This window comes from Capra hircus, chromosome 8 (genome assembly GCF_001704415.2).
Source record: "Capra hircus breed San Clemente chromosome 8, ASM170441v1, whole genome shotgun sequence".
NCBI classification, from domain to species: Eukaryota; Metazoa; Chordata; class Mammalia; order Artiodactyla; family Bovidae; genus Capra; species Capra hircus.
The window spans coordinates 72,548,473-72,570,649 of NC_030815.1; the positions used below are offsets into that span (position 1 = coordinate 72,548,473).

The 22,177-nt window shown below is 38.2% G+C and overlaps 1 protein-coding gene across 1 annotated transcript in view; it reads right to left on the reverse strand.

Annotated features, from left to right (window-relative positions):
• KCTD9 (potassium channel tetramerization domain containing 9) overlaps positions 1-22,177 on the reverse strand; it is an 83,428-nt gene that overhangs the window by 49,267 nt on the left and 11,984 nt on the right. The window contains exons 2-6 of the mRNA XM_018052345.1: positions 21,261-21,382; positions 18,824-18,867; positions 8,229-8,325; positions 7,567-7,625; positions 7,234-7,362 (exon numbers count right to left, since the gene is read on the reverse strand). Coding sequence (XP_017907834.1) covers positions 7,234-7,362; positions 7,567-7,625; positions 8,229-8,325; positions 18,824-18,867; positions 21,261-21,382 — 451 coding nt within the window. The remainder of the gene's footprint in view (positions 1-7,233; positions 7,363-7,566; positions 7,626-8,228; positions 8,326-18,823; positions 18,868-21,260; positions 21,383-22,177) is intronic.

The following is a 22,177-nucleotide window of genomic DNA, read 5'->3' on the forward strand; positions in this document are numbered from 1 at the left end:
ACAAGTATCATATGATATCCCTTATATTTGGAATCTAAACTATGACACAAATGAACTTATCTACAAAAACAAAATACAGATGCACTGACATTGAGAACACACTTGTGGTTTGCCAAGGGGGAAGAGAGAATGTGTAGAGAAGGATTCAGTGTTTGGGATTAGCAGATGCAGACTATCACATACGGAGTGGATAAACAAGGTCCTACTGTCTAGCACAGGGAAGTATAGTTAGTAGTCTGTGATAAACCATTACAGAAAAGAATATGAAAAATAACGTCTGTAGGTATGCTGAATCACTGTGCTGTGCAGTAGAAATTTACACAACATTGTAAATCAACTATACTTCAATAATATAAATTTTAACAAATGATTTCTACATGACAAAACAGATCTTATCTATCACTTACTTTTCTTTGGCAAAAAAAAAATCTGTACCTTCTCTACGTGGCTTGGTATATGTACTTTCTCACATCTGTCAATAAACATCTTCATTAGATTAGGTGGGAATAAATTTGGAAATCAATTTTCCTTCAAATGAGGACCTCAGCCATTCAGTTTTCTGAGTCTACATGTAAAAAAACTACTAAAGATGCAAAAATCACATAGAAATAAGAGATGTAATCTCTCCCCTTCATATAGTTCAAAGGTAATAAGGGTAACTATAGGTAGATATAGGAAAACCAAACAAGTTATTTGAGAAGGGTATAATCTTTGTCCATGGAGTCCCAAAAAGTCGGACACAACTTAGCAACTGAACAACAAATGATCTTTGTAGAAATAACAAGCTCCACCCTCAGTATTCCAACTGCAAAACACAAGTCACATGACTGTTAGCACAGTGCTCAGGTGGCCACTCTGACGGAACAGCTTTCATCCACACCAAGGAGGCTTCATTTCCTTAGTCCTCATGAAGGGCCAGCTACTCGCCACTCTTCCCCAGGTAGAGAACCACCAGAAAAGGGTGCCAGACAGCCTTGCTTTCAGTGGGCTATGATTTTCTGAGTAAATCAGAACTTCCTAGGGAAGGTGGTAAGGACTTTTTTTTTTTACCTTGAGGTTCAGAACTAAATCTCAAAAACGTCCAGAAAAGTCTTATAAACACAAAATTGGACAGCTGAGAACAGGAAGAAATATTTAGTGCTTTCTCTTTTAGCACAACATGACCTGAATTTAAATCCCAGCTCGAGGGCTTCCCTGGTGGCACAGGTGTAAGGAATCCACCTGCCAATGGAGGAGACACGGGTTCAATACCTGGTCTAGGAAGATCCCATAGCCCGCGGAGCAGCTAGGACTATGTGGCACAAGGACTGAGCCTGTACTCTAGAGCCCTGGAGCCACAACTACTGAGAGCTCATGTGCCGCATGAGCTACTACTAAAGCCTGCAGGCTCTACAGCATGTGACCCATAAGGAGAAGCCACTGCAATGAGAAGCCCGCAGACAGCAACTACAGAGTAACCCATGCAGTGAAGACCCAGTACAGCCAAAAATAAATTATAACAAGATTCTAGTTCTGTGCTTTGTCTTAGAGAAGCTACTGAATCTCTTTCTAAAGTTTCTACATTTGTGACATGGGGATACTATCACCTTCCTCACAGAGTTGTCAGAATTACTGAAAGAGATCATCTATACATTCTCTGCTCAAATGCTTGGCACATGGTTGGTCCTCAATAAACGAACACACCTTGATTACTTTTAAATTACATAGTTTTCTACATTTGATATCATTAATTATTTTATTAAATTAGGGTTCAGAAATCTTAAATAAACACTGAAATGCCAGAAAAGTTCTCAGGCTAAAAAAATAACTGGATTGAGGTGAGATTTAGCAAGGAAGCAGAGAAAAGATGATTTAAGTCAGGGAGAGGATTTTCAAGACAAATACAAGTAAAGAAAGATGATTTATTGAAAAACTGAAGGTCATTAAAGGTAGAGAACAAGGGGAAATCATGAAGGTAAAAAAATACTCACTAATGAATATATAAATTAGAAAAGCAAGAAATAAAAGTAGGAGAAAGACAAATATGTTAACTAGAGATCATTTTAAAGCAAGTACTGGGTTGGCCAAAAAGTTCACTCAGGATTCCTATATGTGCATGGAAACTCAAATGAACTTTTTGGCCAATCCAAATAATAGCATGCACCAAAGTGAAGCCAAATGAATCCACTAGAGAACTCTGTGTTTGCTGAACAACTGAATAAACAACAACAGTGGCTGGGAAACACAAAAAAGGGAAAACAGGCCCAGCCTGCCTTGCTGAGGTCTGAGGGAGCATGGAAATATTTACACTTCCACTGTCATTTCCTAGGCAGGTAGGATATGAAATGCTATCAATGAGACAGGGAAAAATGAAAGTGGGAAACATAAAAGAGCCCACTGCCATATAAAGCTGAAGTTTAAATGTTCTCAGAAGGAGAGGGTGCCCATTAAAGTGAAAAGTGGCAGAGGGATACAGGTGGTGAAAAGGTAAGGATTTGTATAAGCAAAGATCACCGTTTATTTTTATAATTATTACAGCAGAATGGCTGAAATGAAACATAGGCTAGAAGCTTAGAGCAATCATTGGCAGAAGGTAAAGAATGAAAGAGAACAAGAGGAATGAGTCATTGTGGAGCTAGATGAAAGGGTCAACCCATATCATCTTTTAATTAATTTATTCTCACTGGAGGATAATTACAAATATTTTGATGGTTTTTGCCATACATCAGTATGAATCAGCCACAGGTATACACTGGTCTCTTCATCCTGAATCCCCCTCCCCGCTCTCTCCCTACCCTATCCCTCCAGGTTGTCAAAGAACACTGGCTTTGGTAGGCAATGTAAATTTAATATGATAACAATGCAAGTTATTGAGTGTTTCGTATTTCATTATAGAGTTTGTGCCCCTTTGTGGATCACAGTCTTATCACGGTGAATGGGCTTGCCTAACTCAATGGACCTATGAGCCATGCTGTGCAGGGCCATCCAAGATGGATGGGTCACAGTGGAGAGCTCTGACAAAATGCGGTCCACTGGAGGAGGGAGGGCAAACCCCTACAGGATTCTTGCTGCAAGAGTCTCATGAACAGTATGAAAAGACAAAAAGATATAACACCCGAAGATGAGCCCCCCCAGGTCAGAAGGTGTCCTATATGCTACTGGGTAAGAGCAGAGGGCAATTAATTACCAATAGCTTCAGAAAGAGTGAAGCAGCTGGGCCAAAGCAAAAACGATGCTCAGTTGTGGATGTGTCTGGTGTGAAACTAAAGTCCAACATTATAAAGAACAATACTGCATAAGAACTCAGAATAGGTCCATGAATCAAGGTAAATTAGAGGCGATCAAGAAGGAGAAGGCAAGAGTGAACATTGATATATCAGGAGTCTGTGAAATAAAATGGACTGGAATGGGAGAATTTAATTCAAATGACCATCACATCTACAACTGAGGGGAAGACTCCCTTAGAAGAAATGGATTAGCCCTCGTATGCAACAAAAGAGTCTGAAATGCAGTAATTAGGTGCAATCTCAAAAATCAAAGAAAGATCTCAGTTGGTTTCCAAGGCAAACCATTCAACACCACAATAATCCAAGTCTATGCCCCAAGTACTGACGCCAAAGAAGCTGAAGTTCACGAGTTCTATGAAGACCTATAAGAATTCTAAAACTAACACCAAAAAAGATGTCCTTTTCATCACAGGGAATTGGAATGTAAACATAGGAAGTCAAGAGATACCTGGAGTTAACAGGCAAATTTGGCCTTGGACTAAAAATGAAGCAGAGAAAAGATTAACAGAGTTTTGTCAAGAGTACACACTGGTCACAACAAAACACCCTTTTCCAATAATGGACAGACCTTTTCCACATGGACATCACCAGATGGTCAATAAAGAAATCAGACTGATTACATTCTCTGCAGCCAAAGACAGAGAAGCTCTATTCATCAGCAAAAACAAGACCTGGGGCTGACTGTGGCTCACATCATGAGCTCCTTATTGCAAAATTCAGACTTATATGAAGAAAGTAGGGAAAACCAAAAGGCCATTCAGGTATGACCTAAATTAAGTCCCTTATGATTATACAGTGAAGGTGACAAATAGATTCAAGAAATTAGATCTGGTAGACAGAGTGCTTGAAGGACTATGGATGGAGGTTTGTACAGGAAGAGGTGACCAAAACCATCCCAAAGAAAAAGAAATGCAAGAAGGCAAAGTGATTGTCTGAGGAGGATTTACAAATAGCTGAGGAAAGAAGAGAAGTGAGAGGCAAAGGAGAAGGGGAATGATATACTCGGCTGAATGCAGAGTTCCAGAGAACAGCAAGGAGAGAAAACAAAACCCTTCTTAAGAGAACAATGCAAATAAATAGAGGAAAACAATAGAATGGGAAAGACTTGAGATCTCTTCAAGAAAACTGGAGATACTAAGTGAACACTTAATGCAAGGATGGGCAAAATAAAGGACAGAAATGGTAAGGACCTAACAGAAGCAGAAGAGATTAAGAAGAAGTGGCAAGAATACACAGAGCAACTATACAAAAAAGGTCTTAATGACCCAGATCACCACGATGGCGTGGTCACTCACCTACAGCCAGACATTCTTAAGTGTGAAGTCAAGTGGGCCTTAGGAAGCATTACTACAAACAAAGCTAGTAGAGGTGATGGAATTCCAGCTGAGCTATATCAAATTCTAAAATATGATGTTGTAAAAGTGCCACACACACTATGCCAGCAAATCTGAAAAACTCAGCAGTGGCCACAGGACTGGAAAAGGTCAGTTTTCATTCCAACCCCAAAGAAGGGCAGTGCCAATTGCACTCCTTTCACATGCTAGTAAGGTTATGCTCAAAATCCTTCAAGCTAGGCTTCAGCAGTACATGAACCTAGAAATTCCAGATGTACAAGCTGGGTTTAGAAAAGGCAGAGGAATTGCCAGACATTGCATTACGAACATTTGATGGATCATAGAGGAAGCAAGGGAATTCCAGAAAAATATCTGCTTCACCGACCATACTAACGCCTTTGACTATGTGGATCACAACAAACTGTGGAAAATTCTTAGAGATAGGAATACCAGACCACCTTACCTGCCTCCTGAGAAACCTGTATGCAGGTCAAGAAGCAAGTTAGAACCTGAGTTGAAAACTGGGAAAGGAATATGTCAAGGTTGTATATTATCATTCTGTTTATTCTATGCAGAGTACCTCATGAAAAATGTCAGGCCAGATGATCACAAGCTGGAATCAAGACTGCCAGTAGAAATATTAACAACCTCAGATACCATACTAGTGGCAGAAAGCAAAGAGGAACTAATTAGCCTCTTGAAGACAGTGAAAGAGGAGAGTACAGAAGCCAGCTTTAAACTTAACATTCAAAAAACTAAGATCGTGACATCCAGTCCCACCGTCCCATAAAAATAGATTTTATTTCCTGGGTTCCAAAATCACTGTGGACGGTAACTGCAGCCATGAAATTAAAAGACACTTGCTCCTTGGAAGAAAAGTTATGACAAACCTAGACAGCATATTAAAAAGCAAAGACATCTCTTTGCTGACAGAAGTGTGTATAGTCAAAGCTATGGTTTTTCCAATAGTCATGTTTGGATGTGAGAGCTGGACCATTAAGAATGCTGAGCGCCAAAGAATTGATGTTTCCAAACTGTGGTGCTGGAGAAGACTCTTGAGAGTCCCTTGGACAGCAAGGAGATCAAACCAGTCAATCCTAAAGGAAATCAATTCTGAATATTCAAAAAGGACTAATGCTGAAGCTTCAATACTTTGGCCACTTGATGCAATGGGCCTGCTCGTTGGAAAAGACCCTAATGCTGGGAAAGATTGAGGGCAGGAGGCAAAAGAGGCAACAGAGAATTAGATGGTTGGATGGCATCGACTTAAAGGACATGAGTTTGAGCAAACTGTGGGAGATAGTGAAGCACAGAGAAGCCTGGCATGCTGCAGTCCATGGGACTGCAAAGAGTCAGACACGACTAAGCGACTGAACGACAACTGCCTGACTCCAGTCCACATGTTCAACTCCTATGCCATTCAACAACATCGGGATTGTATGCTCACATCCCCCAGGCTTATTCTCATGTGTTTGCGGAGTAGCATTTTAAAAGTCAGAAGATTTTGCATAAAACATTAGATTTTCAGTTTTTCCTTAAAAATCACTGCTCTGGAACGTTAAGTCCACACATCTGCCCTAAGATCACCACCTTCCCCACCACTCCACAGGATAGACTGGCTTCTGTCACTTGGCAGAGGCTTGTGAACTGCTTTATAAGGATTCTCATGTTCACTGTCATCATGAACGTTAACAGGAATCTCACTATACAGTCAGGGATGAGTGTTTTTTTAAGTGTCTTTGTCCCACCCACGCAGTGCAGCATTCCTAATTCCCTGACCAGGAACTGAACCCACAGCCCCTGCACTGGAAGAAAAAGTCTTCACCAACTGGACCACCAAGGAAGTCCTGAGGTGAGAATATTTTTAACAGTTTTCAAAGGGGACTCAGATTGTCCCCAGGTTAATCTTGTAGTAAGTTGTAGAATCAAGATTTTAATCCAATCCTATGATTCCAAAGTACAATTTCCTCTCTTGACCTTACTTCTCAATATAATGGGAAGGTCCATAACCCAAATCCAAGTCACACTGATAATGCAATTTTTAAAAAGAACAGGCACTTCCATGGTGGCAACGTGGGTAATCTGTCTGCCAATGCAGGGGACACGGGTTTGATCCCTGGTCCAGGAAGACTTCATGTGCCATGAAGCAACTAAACCCAAGTGCCCCAGCTACTGAAGCCAGGGCTCCTAGAACCTGTGCTCCACGTAAGAGAAGCCATCGCAGCGAGAAGCCCATACACTGCCACAAAGAGGAGCCCCTGCTCACTGCAACCAGAGACAGCCTGCACAAAGCAACAAGACCCAGCGCAGCCAAAAACAAATACAGAACAGCTTAGAAAGGAAACAAATAAGATTTTAAAAGAACAATAAAATCCTTTAGAGTGCTTACTGATAAATTCCAAGTCTATTTAGAATCCCAAACTGGAATTCATGGGTTATATACATACGTGAAAAGCCATTTACCTGTGGCTATACCTCTGTAACAATATATATTCATACACACATAAAAGCATTTAGTTTTAAAAATGAAAAAGATAATTTTACTTGATGAAAATACATTACACTAAGCTAGTTAAAAAGAAAGTATAAATCCAAAACTTACAAAAATATAAGGAATTACATTGAAAACTCACCCAATAAATTAATCCCATCGTTGACAATGAGCTGTCCGTGACGCAAATAGTTCAAAATGGGTTCAAAGTACTCAGGACTTCGGTCAATTAAGAAAGCTCCTCTATGATCTTGTTTATTTCCCCAGACACCTGTGGGGCCAACAAAATGAAAATAGCCCCCCCATAAGCAAAAAATAAAGTCAGAAATTTATAGGAAGGAAACTGTGTGGCATACCAGTATGCTTTTACTCTTGTACAGATTATTACCAATACCATTAAAAAGTACAGAAGGACAGGAGTTTATCAAGTCAACACAGCTAGACGCAAAATGGGAAAATTATGGACTGCACTCACCTTTGTCCTTAAACATGTGGGCCAGCATACTGTCGGGTTCTTTATTCACTAAAGTGCTCCTAAGAATTCAGGGAAAAAAATGGATTTCTCCATTTGTCTTTATAAACAAACATATTTAAGTCAAGAGTATACTTGATCTCAGCTGCTCTCTCAAAAAGATGCATGCTATAACCTGGGAGGAGTGATGCTGGGAGACAAAAATGTGCAGTAAGTTGCCATTTATCAAAATCTCTTCTAATCTGGCACTTCCTTTGATTTAAACATCGATTTAGTTGACTTTAATTTCAATGCTAATCTATCCCTCTAGCACGTAACTATATCACAATTTTCATGCTCTAAAGTAGGCTGTTTTTATCCCTTTAATATAAGCAGTTGTGTCTTAAAATTTCAATGTTGTTAATTTTCTTACTTGTGTTACAAGTATATTGCTCAATATTTTAAAAACACATTCTAAAAATGCTAAATTCATGCTTTTTGTGCCTTCTCTGGAATGACTTATGAGCCATTTTTCTACTCTTAAAAAAAATCTTTCTAAAAATTGGTTTCAAATCACACAGTATATTTAAGCAGCACTGGAATATCTTCTAAGGAAATCAGTACTCTGAAGGAAAGGACAGACAGCATATAGTACCACGCTGACACACACGTGCATGTGCACCTACCGTGTGGTTGTAAAGTACCGCCCTCCAACATTTAATGTGAGCCAGTCTGTGTGAGATCCTGACAGCCCTTCAGGCAGTTTAGAATCTGTCTGAGGATCTAGAGATGACAGGTAGAAAAAATAAACATTAATTTGGGGAGGCATTAATTTGGTGATTTGGAGAAGATGGCAATACCATAATTTTTTAAACCAAAAACACACATAGAAAGCATGGCAGAGCTACCAGGACAGCAAGCCCTGTACCCATAGACAGCATCAAAAATAAAACTAAGTATAAGGTATTCCACCAGCACTGACAGCTAGGACAGCAGCTATGGCATCAGCTTCTTTGACAGCAACAGCAGGGTACGTAATGATCCTAAGAATTCCAAAGTAACCCGTAAAGACTCACTTCAAAACTCAGCAAATCTACTTGAGAACAACCACCCGGAAGTGGAGGGGTCTGCTCACTCTTAACTGCAGGTGATTCAAGTAGTGTGCAGTAAAATCTGAAGGGGCTGAAAATGAACTCTCAAAACTCCCACCTAGGAAACAAGCCCCACACTGAGAGGGTAAGTTGTTGGGAAAAGGAACACATTGAATACCTCAGTATTATGAGGTAGATGAACCTAGAGTCTATTATACAGAGTGAAGTAGGTCAGAAAGAGAAAAACAAATATCACATATTAACACACATATATGTGGAATCTAGAAAGATGGTCCTGATGAACCTATTTGCAGGGCAGCAATGGAGATGCAGACACAGAGAACAGACTTACGGACACAGGCAGAGGGGAGGAAGGAGAGGGCGAGGCAAACGGCGACAGCAGCAGGGAAACACATACACGACCATACATAAAATAGGCAGCCAATGGAAATTTGCTATATGACTCAGGAACGCAAACCTAAGCTCTGCAGCAACCTAGAGGGGTGTGAAAGGGTGGGAGGAGGGAGGGAGTTTCCAGAGGGAGGGCACATATATATATATACCTATGGCTAATTCATGTTGATGTATGGCAGAAATGAAACCAATATTGTAAAAGCAATTATCCTTTAATTAAAAATAAATTTTAAAAAAAGATAATAAAAGTCAACAAGGTCCACCAGAACCAGAATACATAAGAAGGTAATCCCCATATTTGTCAATACTTCACATTAAACAGAAAAAGGCAAACCTAAAGCCATGAAATTAGGAAAACTTTCCTAAGTTAGCCTGTCCTTCTCCAGTAAAGGAAAATGAATTTCATGTAAAAAATGAGGAACAGAAACTCCCATACAAAATTATTTTTAAAAAGGAAGACTACATCTCTATAGATAATAAAGATGTGGCAGAAATACCCATAAAATAGGTAAACTATAATATTTCAAATATGGTAAAAGAGGTAAATAATATAAACCAGAACCAAAAATGAAGAAATGGAACAAGAGAACTCAGAATTAGAAGTAAAAAGAAAAATCATTTCAGTAATGAAGATTACAAGAAACACAGGAGTGAAAGAACACCACAGATAATGCCTGAAAGGAGGTAAAAGATGAAAGGGGAAACTTTAAAAATCAAAAAGAAATGAAGGAAGAGATGAAACATATTTACTAGATTTCAACTTACCTAAGGAGGCAAAAGAGCTGTGTACAGAAAACTACAAGACACTCATGAAAGAAATCACAGACAACACAAACAGATGGAGAGATATTCCATGCTCCTGGGCTGGAGGAATCAATACTGTGAAAATGACTATACTATCAAATGTAATATATAGATACAATGCAACCCCCATCAAATTACCAATGGCACTTTTCACAGAATTAGAGCAAAAAAATTTCACAATTTGTATAGAAACACAAAAGACCCCAAGTAGTCAAAGCAATCTTGAGAAAGTAGAGTAGAGCTAGAGGAATCAACTTACCTGATTTCAGACTATAATACAAACATACAGTCATCAAGACAGCATGGTACTGGCACAGAGTACAGACCAATGGAATAATATACAAAGCCCAGAGATAAACCCACACACCTACGGCCATCTTATCTTTCACAAAGGAGGCAAGAATATACAATGGGGAAAAGATAGCCTCTTGAATAAGCAGTGCTGGGAGAACTGGACAACTATGCGTGAAAGAACAAAATCAGAACACTTTCTCACGCCATATGCAAAGATAGACTCAAAAATGGAGTAAAACCTAAATAAGACCACAGACTATCAAACTCTTAGCAGAGAACATAAGCAGAATACGACATAAATCATAGCAAGATCCTCTATGACCCACCTCCAAGAACAATGGAAATAAAAACAAAAATAAAACAAATGGGACCTAATTAAACTTAAAAGCTTTTGCACATCAAAGGAAAGTATAAACAAGGTGAAAAGATAAACCACAGAATGGGAGAAAATAATAGCAAATGAAACAACCAACAGAGGATTAATTTCCAAAATATACAAACAACTCATACCAGAAAAACAAACAATCTAGTCAAAAAGTGGACAAGAGACCTAAACAGACATTTCTCTAAAGACCACATACAGATGCAAATAAACACATGAAAAGATGCTCAACACCTCTCATTATTAGTGAAATGCAAGTCAAAACTACAATGAGTATCACCTCACTAGTCAGAATGGCTATCATCAAAAAATCCACAAACATCAAGTGCTGGAGAAAGTATGGGGAAAAGGGAACCCTCTTGCACTGCTAGTGGGAATGTAAACTAATACAGCCACTATGGAAGACAGGATGGAGATTCCTTAGAAAACTAGAAATAAAACCACCATATGACCCAGCAATATCATTTCTAGGCATATACCCTGAGGAAACCAAACCTGAAAAAGACATGCATCCCAATGTTCATTGCAGCGTTATTTATAATAGCTAGGACATGGAAGCAACCCAGATGTCCATCAACAGATGAATGGATAAAAAAGCTGTGGTACATATATGTAATGGAATACTGCTGCTGTTGCTACTGCTGCTGCTAAGTCGCTTCAGTCGTGTCCAACTCTGTGCGACCGCATAGACGGCAGCCCACTAGGCTACCCTGTCCCTGGGATTCTCCAGGCAAGAATACTGGAGTGGGTTGCCATTTGGAATACTACTCAGTCATAAAAAGGAATGCATGAGTCAATTCCTATGAGATGAATGAAACTAGAGCCTATTATATAGTGTGAAGTAAGTAAAACACAAACACCACGTTAATGCATATGTATGGAATCTAGAAAGGTAGTACTGACAAACCTACTCACAGGGCAGCAATGGAGACACACACAGAGAACAGACATATGGACAAGGGCCAGGGAGAGGAAGGAGAGGGTGAGATAAATGGAGAGAACAGCATGGAAGCGTACAAACTACTATATGTAAAATAGACAGCCAATGGAAATTTGCTGTAGGACTCAGGGAACTCAAACCGGGCTCTGTAACAACCTAGAGGGTTAGACGGAGGGAGTTTCAAGAGAGAGGGGACATCTGTATACCTATGGCTAATTCATGTTGATATATGGCAGAAATGAAAGCAGTAATGTAAAGCAATCATTAATCAATTTTAAAAAATAACTATAATTTTAAAAAGATTCTAAATACATCAACTGAAGACAAGTATAAAAGATCCAATACACATACAATAGATATCCTGGAAGGAGAAAATCAAATCACGGTGACAAAACAAACACATAAAGTTCAAGAAAACTTTTCTGAAATTAAAAAAAGTGAAACTACGTATTGAAAGGGCCCACCACATATCTGAAAGAATCAACCCAGAACAACTCAGAACATCCAGAAATAGTCTACTAAAGTTACTGTACTTTAAAGAAAGAGAATCATCCTTCAGGGGAACTAGGAAAAATAATCAGTTACAAGAAATCAGGTTGTTTTTTTTTTTAACACCAGTACTCTATGCTAGAAAAAAAATGGAGTAACATATTTAAGGTAAAGAAAAATCACAACCTAAAGATTTTTTTAAACAACTTAATTGAGGTATAACTGCTATACAATAAAAAATTTACCATTAAAGTAGCAATTTTGTCATGAAATCATCTGACATGATTTTATGACTAGCCAAACTGATTTTCAGGTATAAAGGCCACATGCAAGAAACCCAGAGAACACAGTTTTCACAAGTTCTTTACGAAGAATCTACTGGACAACAAATTTCAGACGGCCTCTTGAGGCATCAATTTAGGGAAAGAGTATAGTATACAACAGTGTGTGTGTATGTATGCCTATGTTTATAGCATATTTGACAATGGATAAATACACTTTTAAATAAAGGAACAGGCATATTAAAAATGCTTAACTGTCTTTAGTAGTCATATACAAAGTATTGGGATTGTTACTGAAACTTTTATGTGTATTTTGTGTAGGATGAAGGAAAACAGTAATTTCTTGACATTGTATGTGTCCCTGGAAACCAGGATTACTGATATGCAAGAAAGCAGACACAGATAAAAGAAAATGTTAAATAAAAACCTTACAATTCTATACTCAATTTCAGTACATATAGATTTGATTTTTTTTTTTTTTTTTGGAGGGGGGATAATAGGACTGGGAGCATTCTCTTAGGCCTGAATTAAAAAACTGGAGGTCTGAAAGAGAAATCTTGGGGATGGTCTTGATCACTGCCTCCTGTATAATGTCATGAGACTCCATCCATAGCTCTTCAGCTCTTCTAACAGATCTAATCCCTTTCATCTATTTGTCACTTCCACTGTATAACCCTAAGGGATTTGATTTAGATCATACCTGAATGGTCTAGTGGTTTTCCCTATTTTCTTCAATTTAAGTCTGAGTTTGACAATAAGGAATTCATAATCTGAGCCACAGTAAGCTCCTGGTCTTGTTTTTGCTAACTGCATACAGCTTCTCCATCTTTGCTGCCAAGAATATAATCAATCTGACTTCGGTACTGACCATCTGCTGATGTCCATGTGTAGAGTCTTCTCTTGTGTTGTTTGGAAGAGGGTGTTTGCTATGACTAGGGTGTTCTCGTGGCAAAACTCTGTTAGCCTTTGACCTGCTTCATTTTGTACTCCAAGGCCAAATTTACCTGTTATTTCAGGTAGCTCTTGACTTTCTACTTTTGCATTCCAGTCCCCTATAATGAAGAGGACATCTTTCTTGGGTGTTAGTTCTAGAAGTTCTTGTAGGTTTTCATAGAACTGTTCAACTTCAGCTTCTTCAGCACTACTAGTCGGGGCACAGACCTGGATTACCGTGATATTGAATGGCTTGCCTCGGAAACGAACAGAGATCATTCTGTTGCTTTTGAGATTGCATCCAAGTACTGCATTTCAGACTCTTTTGTTGACTATGATGGCTACTCCATTTCTTCTAAGGGATTCTTGCCCACAGTGGTAGATATAATGGTCACCTGAGTTAAATTCACCCATTCCAGGCCATTTTAGTTCACTGATTCCCAAAATGTCGATGTTCACTCTTGCCATCTCCTGTTTGATCACTTCCAATTTGCCTTGATTCAATGACCTAACATTCCAGGTTTCTATGCAATATTGCTCTTTACAGCATCACACTTTATTTCCAACATCTGTCACATCTACAACTGGGTGTTGTTTTTCTTTGATGAGGCCTTACAAAAAGCTGAGAAGAGAAGAGAAGCAAAAGGCAAAGGAGAAAAGAAAGGACATATCCATTTGAATGCAGAGTTCCAAAGAACAGCAAGGAGAGATAAGAAAGCCTTCCTCAGCCATCAATGCAAAGAAATAGAGGAAAACAATAGAATGGGAAAAGACTAGAGACCTCTTCAAGAAAATTAGAGATACCAAGGGAACATTTCATGTAAAGATGAGCACAATAAAGGACAGAAATGGTATGGACCTAACAAAAGCAGAAGATATTAAGAAGATGTGGCAATACACAGAAGAACTATATAAAAAGATCTTCATGACCCATATAACCATGATGGTGTGATCACTCACCTAGAGCCAGACATCCTGGAACACAAAGTCAGGTGGGCCTTAGGAAGCATCACTATGAACAAAGCTAGTGGAGGTGATGGAATTCCAGTTGAGCTATTTCAAATCCTAAAAGATGATGCTGTCAAAGTGCTGCACTCAAAATGCCAGCAAATTTGGAAAACTCAGCAGTGGCCACAGGACTGGAAAAGGTCAGTTTTCATTCCAATCCCAAAGAAAGGCAATATCAAAGAATGCTCAAAGTACCACACAACTATACTAATCTCACACACTAGCAAAGTAATGCTTAAAATTCTCCAAGCCAGGCTTCAACAGTATGTGAACTGAAAACTTCCAGACGTTCAAGCTAGATTTAGAAAAGGCAGAGGAACCAGAGATCAAACTGCCAACATCTGTTGGATCATCGAAAAAGCAGGAGAGTTTCAGAAAAACACCTACTTCTGCTTTATTGACTATGCCAAAGCCTTTGTGTGGATCACAACAAACTGTGGAAAATTGTTCAAGAGATGTGAATACCAGACCTCCTGACCTGCCTCCTGAGAAATCTGTATGCACGTCAAGAGGCAACAGTTAGAACTGGACATGAAACAACACACTGGTTCCAAATCAGGAAAGGAGTATGTCAAGGCTACATATGTTACCCTGCTTATTTCACTTATATGTAGAGTACATCATGTGAAATGCTAGGCTAGATGAAGCACAAGCTGGAATCAAGATTGCCAGGAGAAATATGAATAACCTCAGATACACAGATGACACCACCCTTATGGCAAAAAGGAAGAACTACTAAAGAGCCTCTTGGTGAAAGTGAAAGAGGAGAGTGAAAAAGTTGGCTTAAAGCTCAACATTCAGAAAACTAAGATCACGGCATCCAGTCCCATCACTTCATGGCAAATAGATGGGGGAAAAGTGGAAACAGTGGCTGACTATTTTTTGGGCTCCAAAATCACTGCAGATGGTGATTGCAGCCAAGAAATTAAAAGACACCTGCTCCTTGGAAGAAAAGCTATGACCAACCTAGATAGCATACTAAAAAGCAGAGACATTACTTTGCCAACAAAGGTCCATCTAATCAAGGCTATGGTTTTTCCAGTAGTCATGTATGGATGTGACAGCTGGACTATAAAGAAAGCTGAGTGCCAAAGAATTGATACTTTTGAACTGTGGTGTTGGAGAAGACTCTTGACAGTCCCTTGGACTGCAAGGAGATCCAACCAGTCAATCCTAAAGGAAATCAGTCCTATATATTCATTGGAAGGATAGATGCTAAAGCTGAAACTCCAATGCTTTGGCCACCTGATGTGAAGAATCGACTCTCTGGAAAAGACCCTGATGCTGGAAAAGACTGAAGGCAGGAGAAGGGGACGACAGAGGATGAGATGGTTAGATGGCATCGCCGACACAATGGACATGAGTTTGAGTAGGCTCTGGGAGTTGGTGATGGATAGGGAAGCCTGGCATGCTGCAGTCCATAGGGCTGCAAAGAGTCGGACACGACTGAGCGACTGAACTGAATTGAAAAGAATCAGTTCTTAAGACATCATGTTGAATGACAGAAGCCTTATACAAAAGAATAAATGTTCTGTGATTCCAACTATATGAATGTTTATATAATAGGAAAAAAATTATTGTATGGTAGGGACAAAATTCTCCCAGGGACGGGGGAGCCTGGTAGGCTGCCGTCTCTGGGATCGCACAGAGTTGGACACGACTGAAGCAACTAAGCAGCAGCAGGGACAAAATTAGTAGTTGTCTCTGGTGGGGTAGGGGTGGGACTAAGAAAGAGACTGAGGGAAATCTAGGATGATTGTAACATTCTATACCTTGATAGGGGTTTGGGTTACACAGATGGGTGCATGTGTCAACACTCAGTAAGATACACTTAAAATTTATGCAATTTATGCAAGTTTAACTCAAAAATATGTAAAACATATTGAGTTCTAGTTGATGATATGTAACTGAAATGTTCAGGGGTGAAGTGTATTAATATTGACAATCTCTTTGAAATGCATCAAAAAATAAAATGGACTGGTAGAAACAAGGATCATTATGCAATAAAGAATAGAACAGTAGACTGCTAATGAGTAGGGTCTAGGTGATGAGTGTTTACTGAAATATTCTAAAAGTAAAATGCTTGGAAGAAATAAGAAGACACAAGTTGGAATATCGCCCAGACGAAATACGATTAACCATTTTAAGTGCACCATCAGGTGGCATTTAGTGCATTCCCAATGCTGTGCAACCACCACCTCTCCCTAGTTTCAAAGCTTCATCATCATTTAGATTTTGACAGGGGTTACATTCATTCCTAAGCATTTTATTTTTATGCTATTGTAAACTGAACTGTTTAAGTATATTTTTGGATTGTTCATTGCTAGTATATAGAAATGCAACTGATTTTTATGTGCTGATTTTCACTCTTGGAACTTTGCTGAATTCATTTATTAGCTCTAACCTCATGTGTGTTTAGGGTTTATCTAAATACAAGATCATGTTGTCTGAGAATAGAGATAATTTTACTTTTTGCCTGTTTGCTTTGGCTAGAACCTCTAATATATTATCACTGTGAAGTTGCAAAAGTGGGCATTGTTCCTAATTCTAGTGGAAAAGCTTTGTCTTTCACCACTGCATATGTTGGTAGCTGTGGGTTTTTCATATATGGCCTTTATCATAGTAAGCTTCCTTCTATTTCTAGTTTGCTAAGTGTTTTTATTGTGAAAAGATATGAATTTTGTCAAAATCTTTTATTACATCAGTGGAGATATTTTGGGGTTTTCCTTCATTCTACTAAGGTGACATATTACATTGATTCTTTTTGTCTGTTGACCCATTCTCAAATTCCAGGAATAAATCCCACTTGGTCATTAGAGTATAACCCTTTCAATATAATTCTTTGGTTTGCTCATATTTTGCTCAGGATTTTAATGTCGATATTCATAAAGGATATTTGCAATTTTCTTGTAGTGTCTTTGCCTGGCTTTGGTATCAGTGTAAAAGTTTGCAAAATATATTCTCGATGCAAAACAAAATCTTATAATCCTTAATTACAAACCAAAGTATGAACCCATGCTTTCCTGGTGGCTCAGCTGGTAAAGAATCCACCTGCAACGTGGGAGACCTGGGTTCAATCCCTGCATTGGGAAGATCCTCTGGAGAAGGGAACAGCTACCCACTGCAGTATTCTTGCCTGCAGAATTCCAAGGACAGTCCATGGGGTCGCAAAGAGTCAGACATGAGTTATTTTATCTATGTTATATATGATATAAAGCTTTCTATAACATTTATTACATATGAATCTTATCCACTAGCTATGTATTTCAAATTTTGTTCACCATAAAACCTAGTAATGATGATGAACTCAGGAACAATGAGCCTCCCTAGTACCCAGGTTGTGTTTTGAAATGACATTTCCACTAAAAGATATGAAGGTTTCCAATAACAAAAAACTGATCTGGGTTTAGGACAAGAGACGTATCAGATGAACATTTTGCTATTCCAGACAGTAAGGAATCTGTAAAAGACTAACAGATTTGTATAAAAAAGAGGAAGACTTCAAGGGATTTCCACTGGTCAAAAGTAAAATAATCTAGGTATCAATGAATGCAGAGGATGAAAACATATCCAATATTTTTAACTCTGAAAGCTCGGAATGATTAAACAAAAAACACTAAATCACTTTTTATTGTTTATTTGTATGGAATGAATCAATTAAGTGACTACTGCCTGCCACTCTGTTAACAGGTTAAAAAAAAAGATGAGAAAAATTTTTTGTTCACAGTCCTAAGGCAAAGACAGAGAATATGCACTTACTTCTAAGCTACCATACGATGATTCTAAGAACTACCTCCACTCAACAAATACAAATATTGAGAAGGCTTAAAAAATACTTAAATATTCATAGTCTGATTGTCTGAAACTATGTTAAATACTCATTAAAGAATATTTACCTTATTTAAGCCTCAGGCTCTTTCTTTTGGGATATACACTGTACCTGCTTTCTTCAAAATTAAAGGGTAGTATGTATATATGTGCATGAGTGTGTGTGGTTGATACTGGGCATCTTTGACTGATTTTTCTGTTGTGAATGGTTGTCAAACATTACTTTTGCCAGCAATCTGTTGTTTAGTTGCTCAGTCGTGTCCAATTCTAACTCCAAAAACAGTAGCCAACCATGCTCCTCTGTCAGTGGGATTTCCCAGACAAGAATACTGGAGTGGGTTGCCACTTCCTTCTCCAGGGGATCTTCCCGACCCAGGCATCGAACCTGTGTCTCCTGTACTGGCAGGCGGATTCTTCACCACTGAGCCACCAGGGAAGCCCTCTGCAACCCATACATGCTTAAAAATATGTAACATAGCAGAGAGATTTGGTGATTACTATCAGAGAAAATTTCAAAAAAACAGAGTTCTAAAATCAAAAGTACCTTATTGTGTCATAATTAATGGATACGTGCACATCTAGAGCATTTTAAAAACACAAAAAAGATGAGGTATCCATACTAAAATATGATCATCTAATACAAGTTAGAAATTTACTTTCACACTCCCCCAACCCCAATGCAGAATCAAAAGAGCTATGAAGAGCTGAATACTGCCACAAGATACTTTTTAATGTTTGGCTTAGTAAAGCCAGGTCAAATATCCGAAATTTCATCTCTATTTGGCAGACAAAATTGGCTTTTAAGGGAGTCACTTACCAATAAATGGTTCTCCTTCACACACAAACAAAACATCATCATCCCTGGGGAAATCAAAAATTTAAAAAGCCACCATCAAAATCCAGAAATCACATTAATTTTCTGTTGACTAGAGGGGCTACATTATAGAGAATATTACAGAAGATAGGTTTTGCTATCTATGATGTAAAGAAGTTGACCAAGTTTCTAGTGCTTTCTGTTTAAACCCAGGTTACTTAAGCCTCTTCCTGCTCCTAAATTCTATGATCTGATGAGAATGAAATAATGTTCACTAGACATTTATTTAAAGGGATAAATCTGCCTTGGTTATTTAAAAAAAACAAAACCAAAGAAACAAACCAAAAGCCACTATTGTGGTGGATGACTGATGAGTTAACTTGATTTACTTAGTTAGCAAGCTTTCACCAAAGTAGGTCTCTGTGACGTTCATAAAATTCAAAAGCGCTTAACCCTCTGACTTAACTGTTTCTGGATTTAAATTCAAAGAAGATTCTGCACATGAAAGTACTTTTGAAATGGAAATTAAAACAAACAAACCCACTATACAAGTTATGTGAATTCAGCTTTCTCATCAATTGAAAAATATACTATTATGCTCAAAGGATATGATTAAAACTATAGCCAACTCTTCTTTTATCACTTTATTTCTGTAACCCTAAATAAATTATTAGGGTTTTCTCCCACATCATCAGCTGTTCTTTGCTTTGGTAATGAAAATAAATTTTCATATTATATCTTGGAAGAATATAATTGGAAGTAACACATCTATAAACACTCATCCACTATATTTACCTAAATATAGTGTTTAGGTATTTATCCTCCTCCCCTGCCCCACTTCACCATTAGTATAAATAAATTATCAGAGCTTATACTGTGAACCACAAATTATCAAACAGGTAGATATGATACAATATAAATGAATGCTATTTATCCTTTTTAATTGAAACTTTTTAAATTGAAGTATAGTTGACATACAATATGATGTTAGTTTCAAGAGTACAATACAGTGATTTGACAATGAAACATATGAAATTATCTCTACAATAAGTCTACCATCTGATGGCTACTCCACAATAAGTAACCATCTGTCACCATACAAAATTATTACAATATTACTGACTGTATTCTTTGTGGTGCAAATTACATGCCTGTGACTTATTTTGTTTGGAAGTTTATACCTCTTAATCCGAACCTCCTTCCCCTCTGGCAGAACTCAATTTGAGTTCTAAACAGTATGTATTCTATAGTTCACAAGGTTTCAGTTACGACCTTCTTCAATTACAACCTATGTTGTAGAAATTTTTAATTCTAAAGTATAAATTATATTTCTAAATAACACATCACAGGAACACAAAACTTTCCTTGGAAGCAGAGTGTGTTTCTTCAGGAGAAATTAAGGTTGATATAAATCATTCAACAATGTGATCATCCAAAGAAAACAAAGCTGGGAGATAAATACTTAAAAACTAAGAAATTCTCCCAATTTATTTGGATTTTAAATCTGTATCTTTTCAGCTTATAACCTTTCTGCTTGTTCACCATGCCAGTTAATTTTTTAAGGGTAATACAAAAATGTGTTTTCCTCTCATTAACCAGAGTCAACTATTAAACCATATGACCTGGGTAAGTCATTCTACTTTTCAGGTGTTTCGTTTCCTCATGCATAAAACAAAGGGGCCAGAAGTGTTTAACGGCAGTGTCTTACACTGAAATGTTATTCTAAGATGGGTTTAAATGAAAATTAAATTTTGACTACTACCATAATTTAGAGCATCATCTTCACAAGATCAACTTTAAAAAGCTCATGCCTTTGCCAGTTAAATGAGGTAACATGGGCAAAGCAAATACAACATAGCTAGCACAGTGTCAGTACTTAGTATCTGCTCCCATTCCATCTCCTTTAAGCCCACTCCTGCTCCGAAAGTCTATGATCCCATGACGATGGAATGCGGTGAACTGGACACTGGTTTTAAAATATGCCTGGCATACTTAAAAAACACAGCCCCAAAACAAACCAAACAAAACCGCTACCATGGTGGATCATGGGTAAGTTAACTATAGTTAACATTCTATCTTACTTCTGGTAAGTTTTCCCCAGAGTAGCTCTCCATGATGCTTATAAAAGTCAAAAGCGCTCTTAGGAAATGAATTGAACAATAAGCAGTGCCACATAAAGGAGAGCAATTAAATACAGAGGTCCTCACAAGCACATATGGACTCTGCATAAAGACTATGAGTATACTGGAATGTACTCAGTTTTCTAGCTGATCAATGCACCCTAAGTCCAAACTATTTAAATTCCAAACAGTAAATTCCAGTCAATCATTTGCCAAAATCCTGTATTCTTAATAGGGATTAACTACCACTTAAGGGAGACAGTATAGCACCAATAAGCTGAGGGTACACTGTAGACAACTAATAAAAAGGTGAAGGTTACCTGATCAAAGCAATATCATCAATCAGTCCACCTTTCCCATTATACACACTGGTGGCTTTTATGCCGAGTTTATTGCTGGCCACAGAAAGCAAATCAGATAAAGTTCCATATACAGCGACCACCTGTAAACACACCAGATTAATTTGAACAACTTACATAATCAATTTCATCACTTCCAAATTACAAACCAGCACACTATAAACAAGATTTTTTAAAAAAATCAGATTATCACATAAAAAGATTTTGAGAGATCCTTAACACATTATTGACCTGAGATGTATTAACGCCACAAGTAACGTGTTTGCATCTGCGCACATGCTCAGTCATATCCAACTCTTTGCGATTCCGTGGACTGTAGCCAGCCAAGCTCCTCTGTCCATGAGATTTCCCAGGCAAGAATACTGGATGGGCTGCCGTTTCCTTTTCCAGGTGATCTTCCCAACCCAGGGATCAAACTCGTGTACCCTGCATTGACAGGCACTCCACCTGGGAAGTCTGCCACAGGTGTTAGTTTCTGCAAAATTCCCCTGATCAATAATGTGTTAACAGTGTCTCTCTTTTGATGGCTCAAATATTTACTCAGTGTCACAATACTGCTGAAATCTGAAACTAGAGAAATCAGCTCTAACTAAAACCAAACTACTGATACAATCTTATTGTACGTTAAACAGTGCTCCAGTTCTGATCTAAAAGAGACCACACTTGAATTTAGATTCTGCCATTTCCTAGCTGTCAAAAAAAATTGACCTCTTCATGCTTTTGTGGCTTTAAGGAGAAATGAATAGTGCACTTGCATTAGAAGGTCGTCAGGAGAATGAAGTGAATTAATGCATGATCAGAGCTTTGCCAAGGGCCTGGGACCTATTAAATCTTTATGTTGTTGCTTCTACATGACTTGTTAAAGGAATGATTAAAAA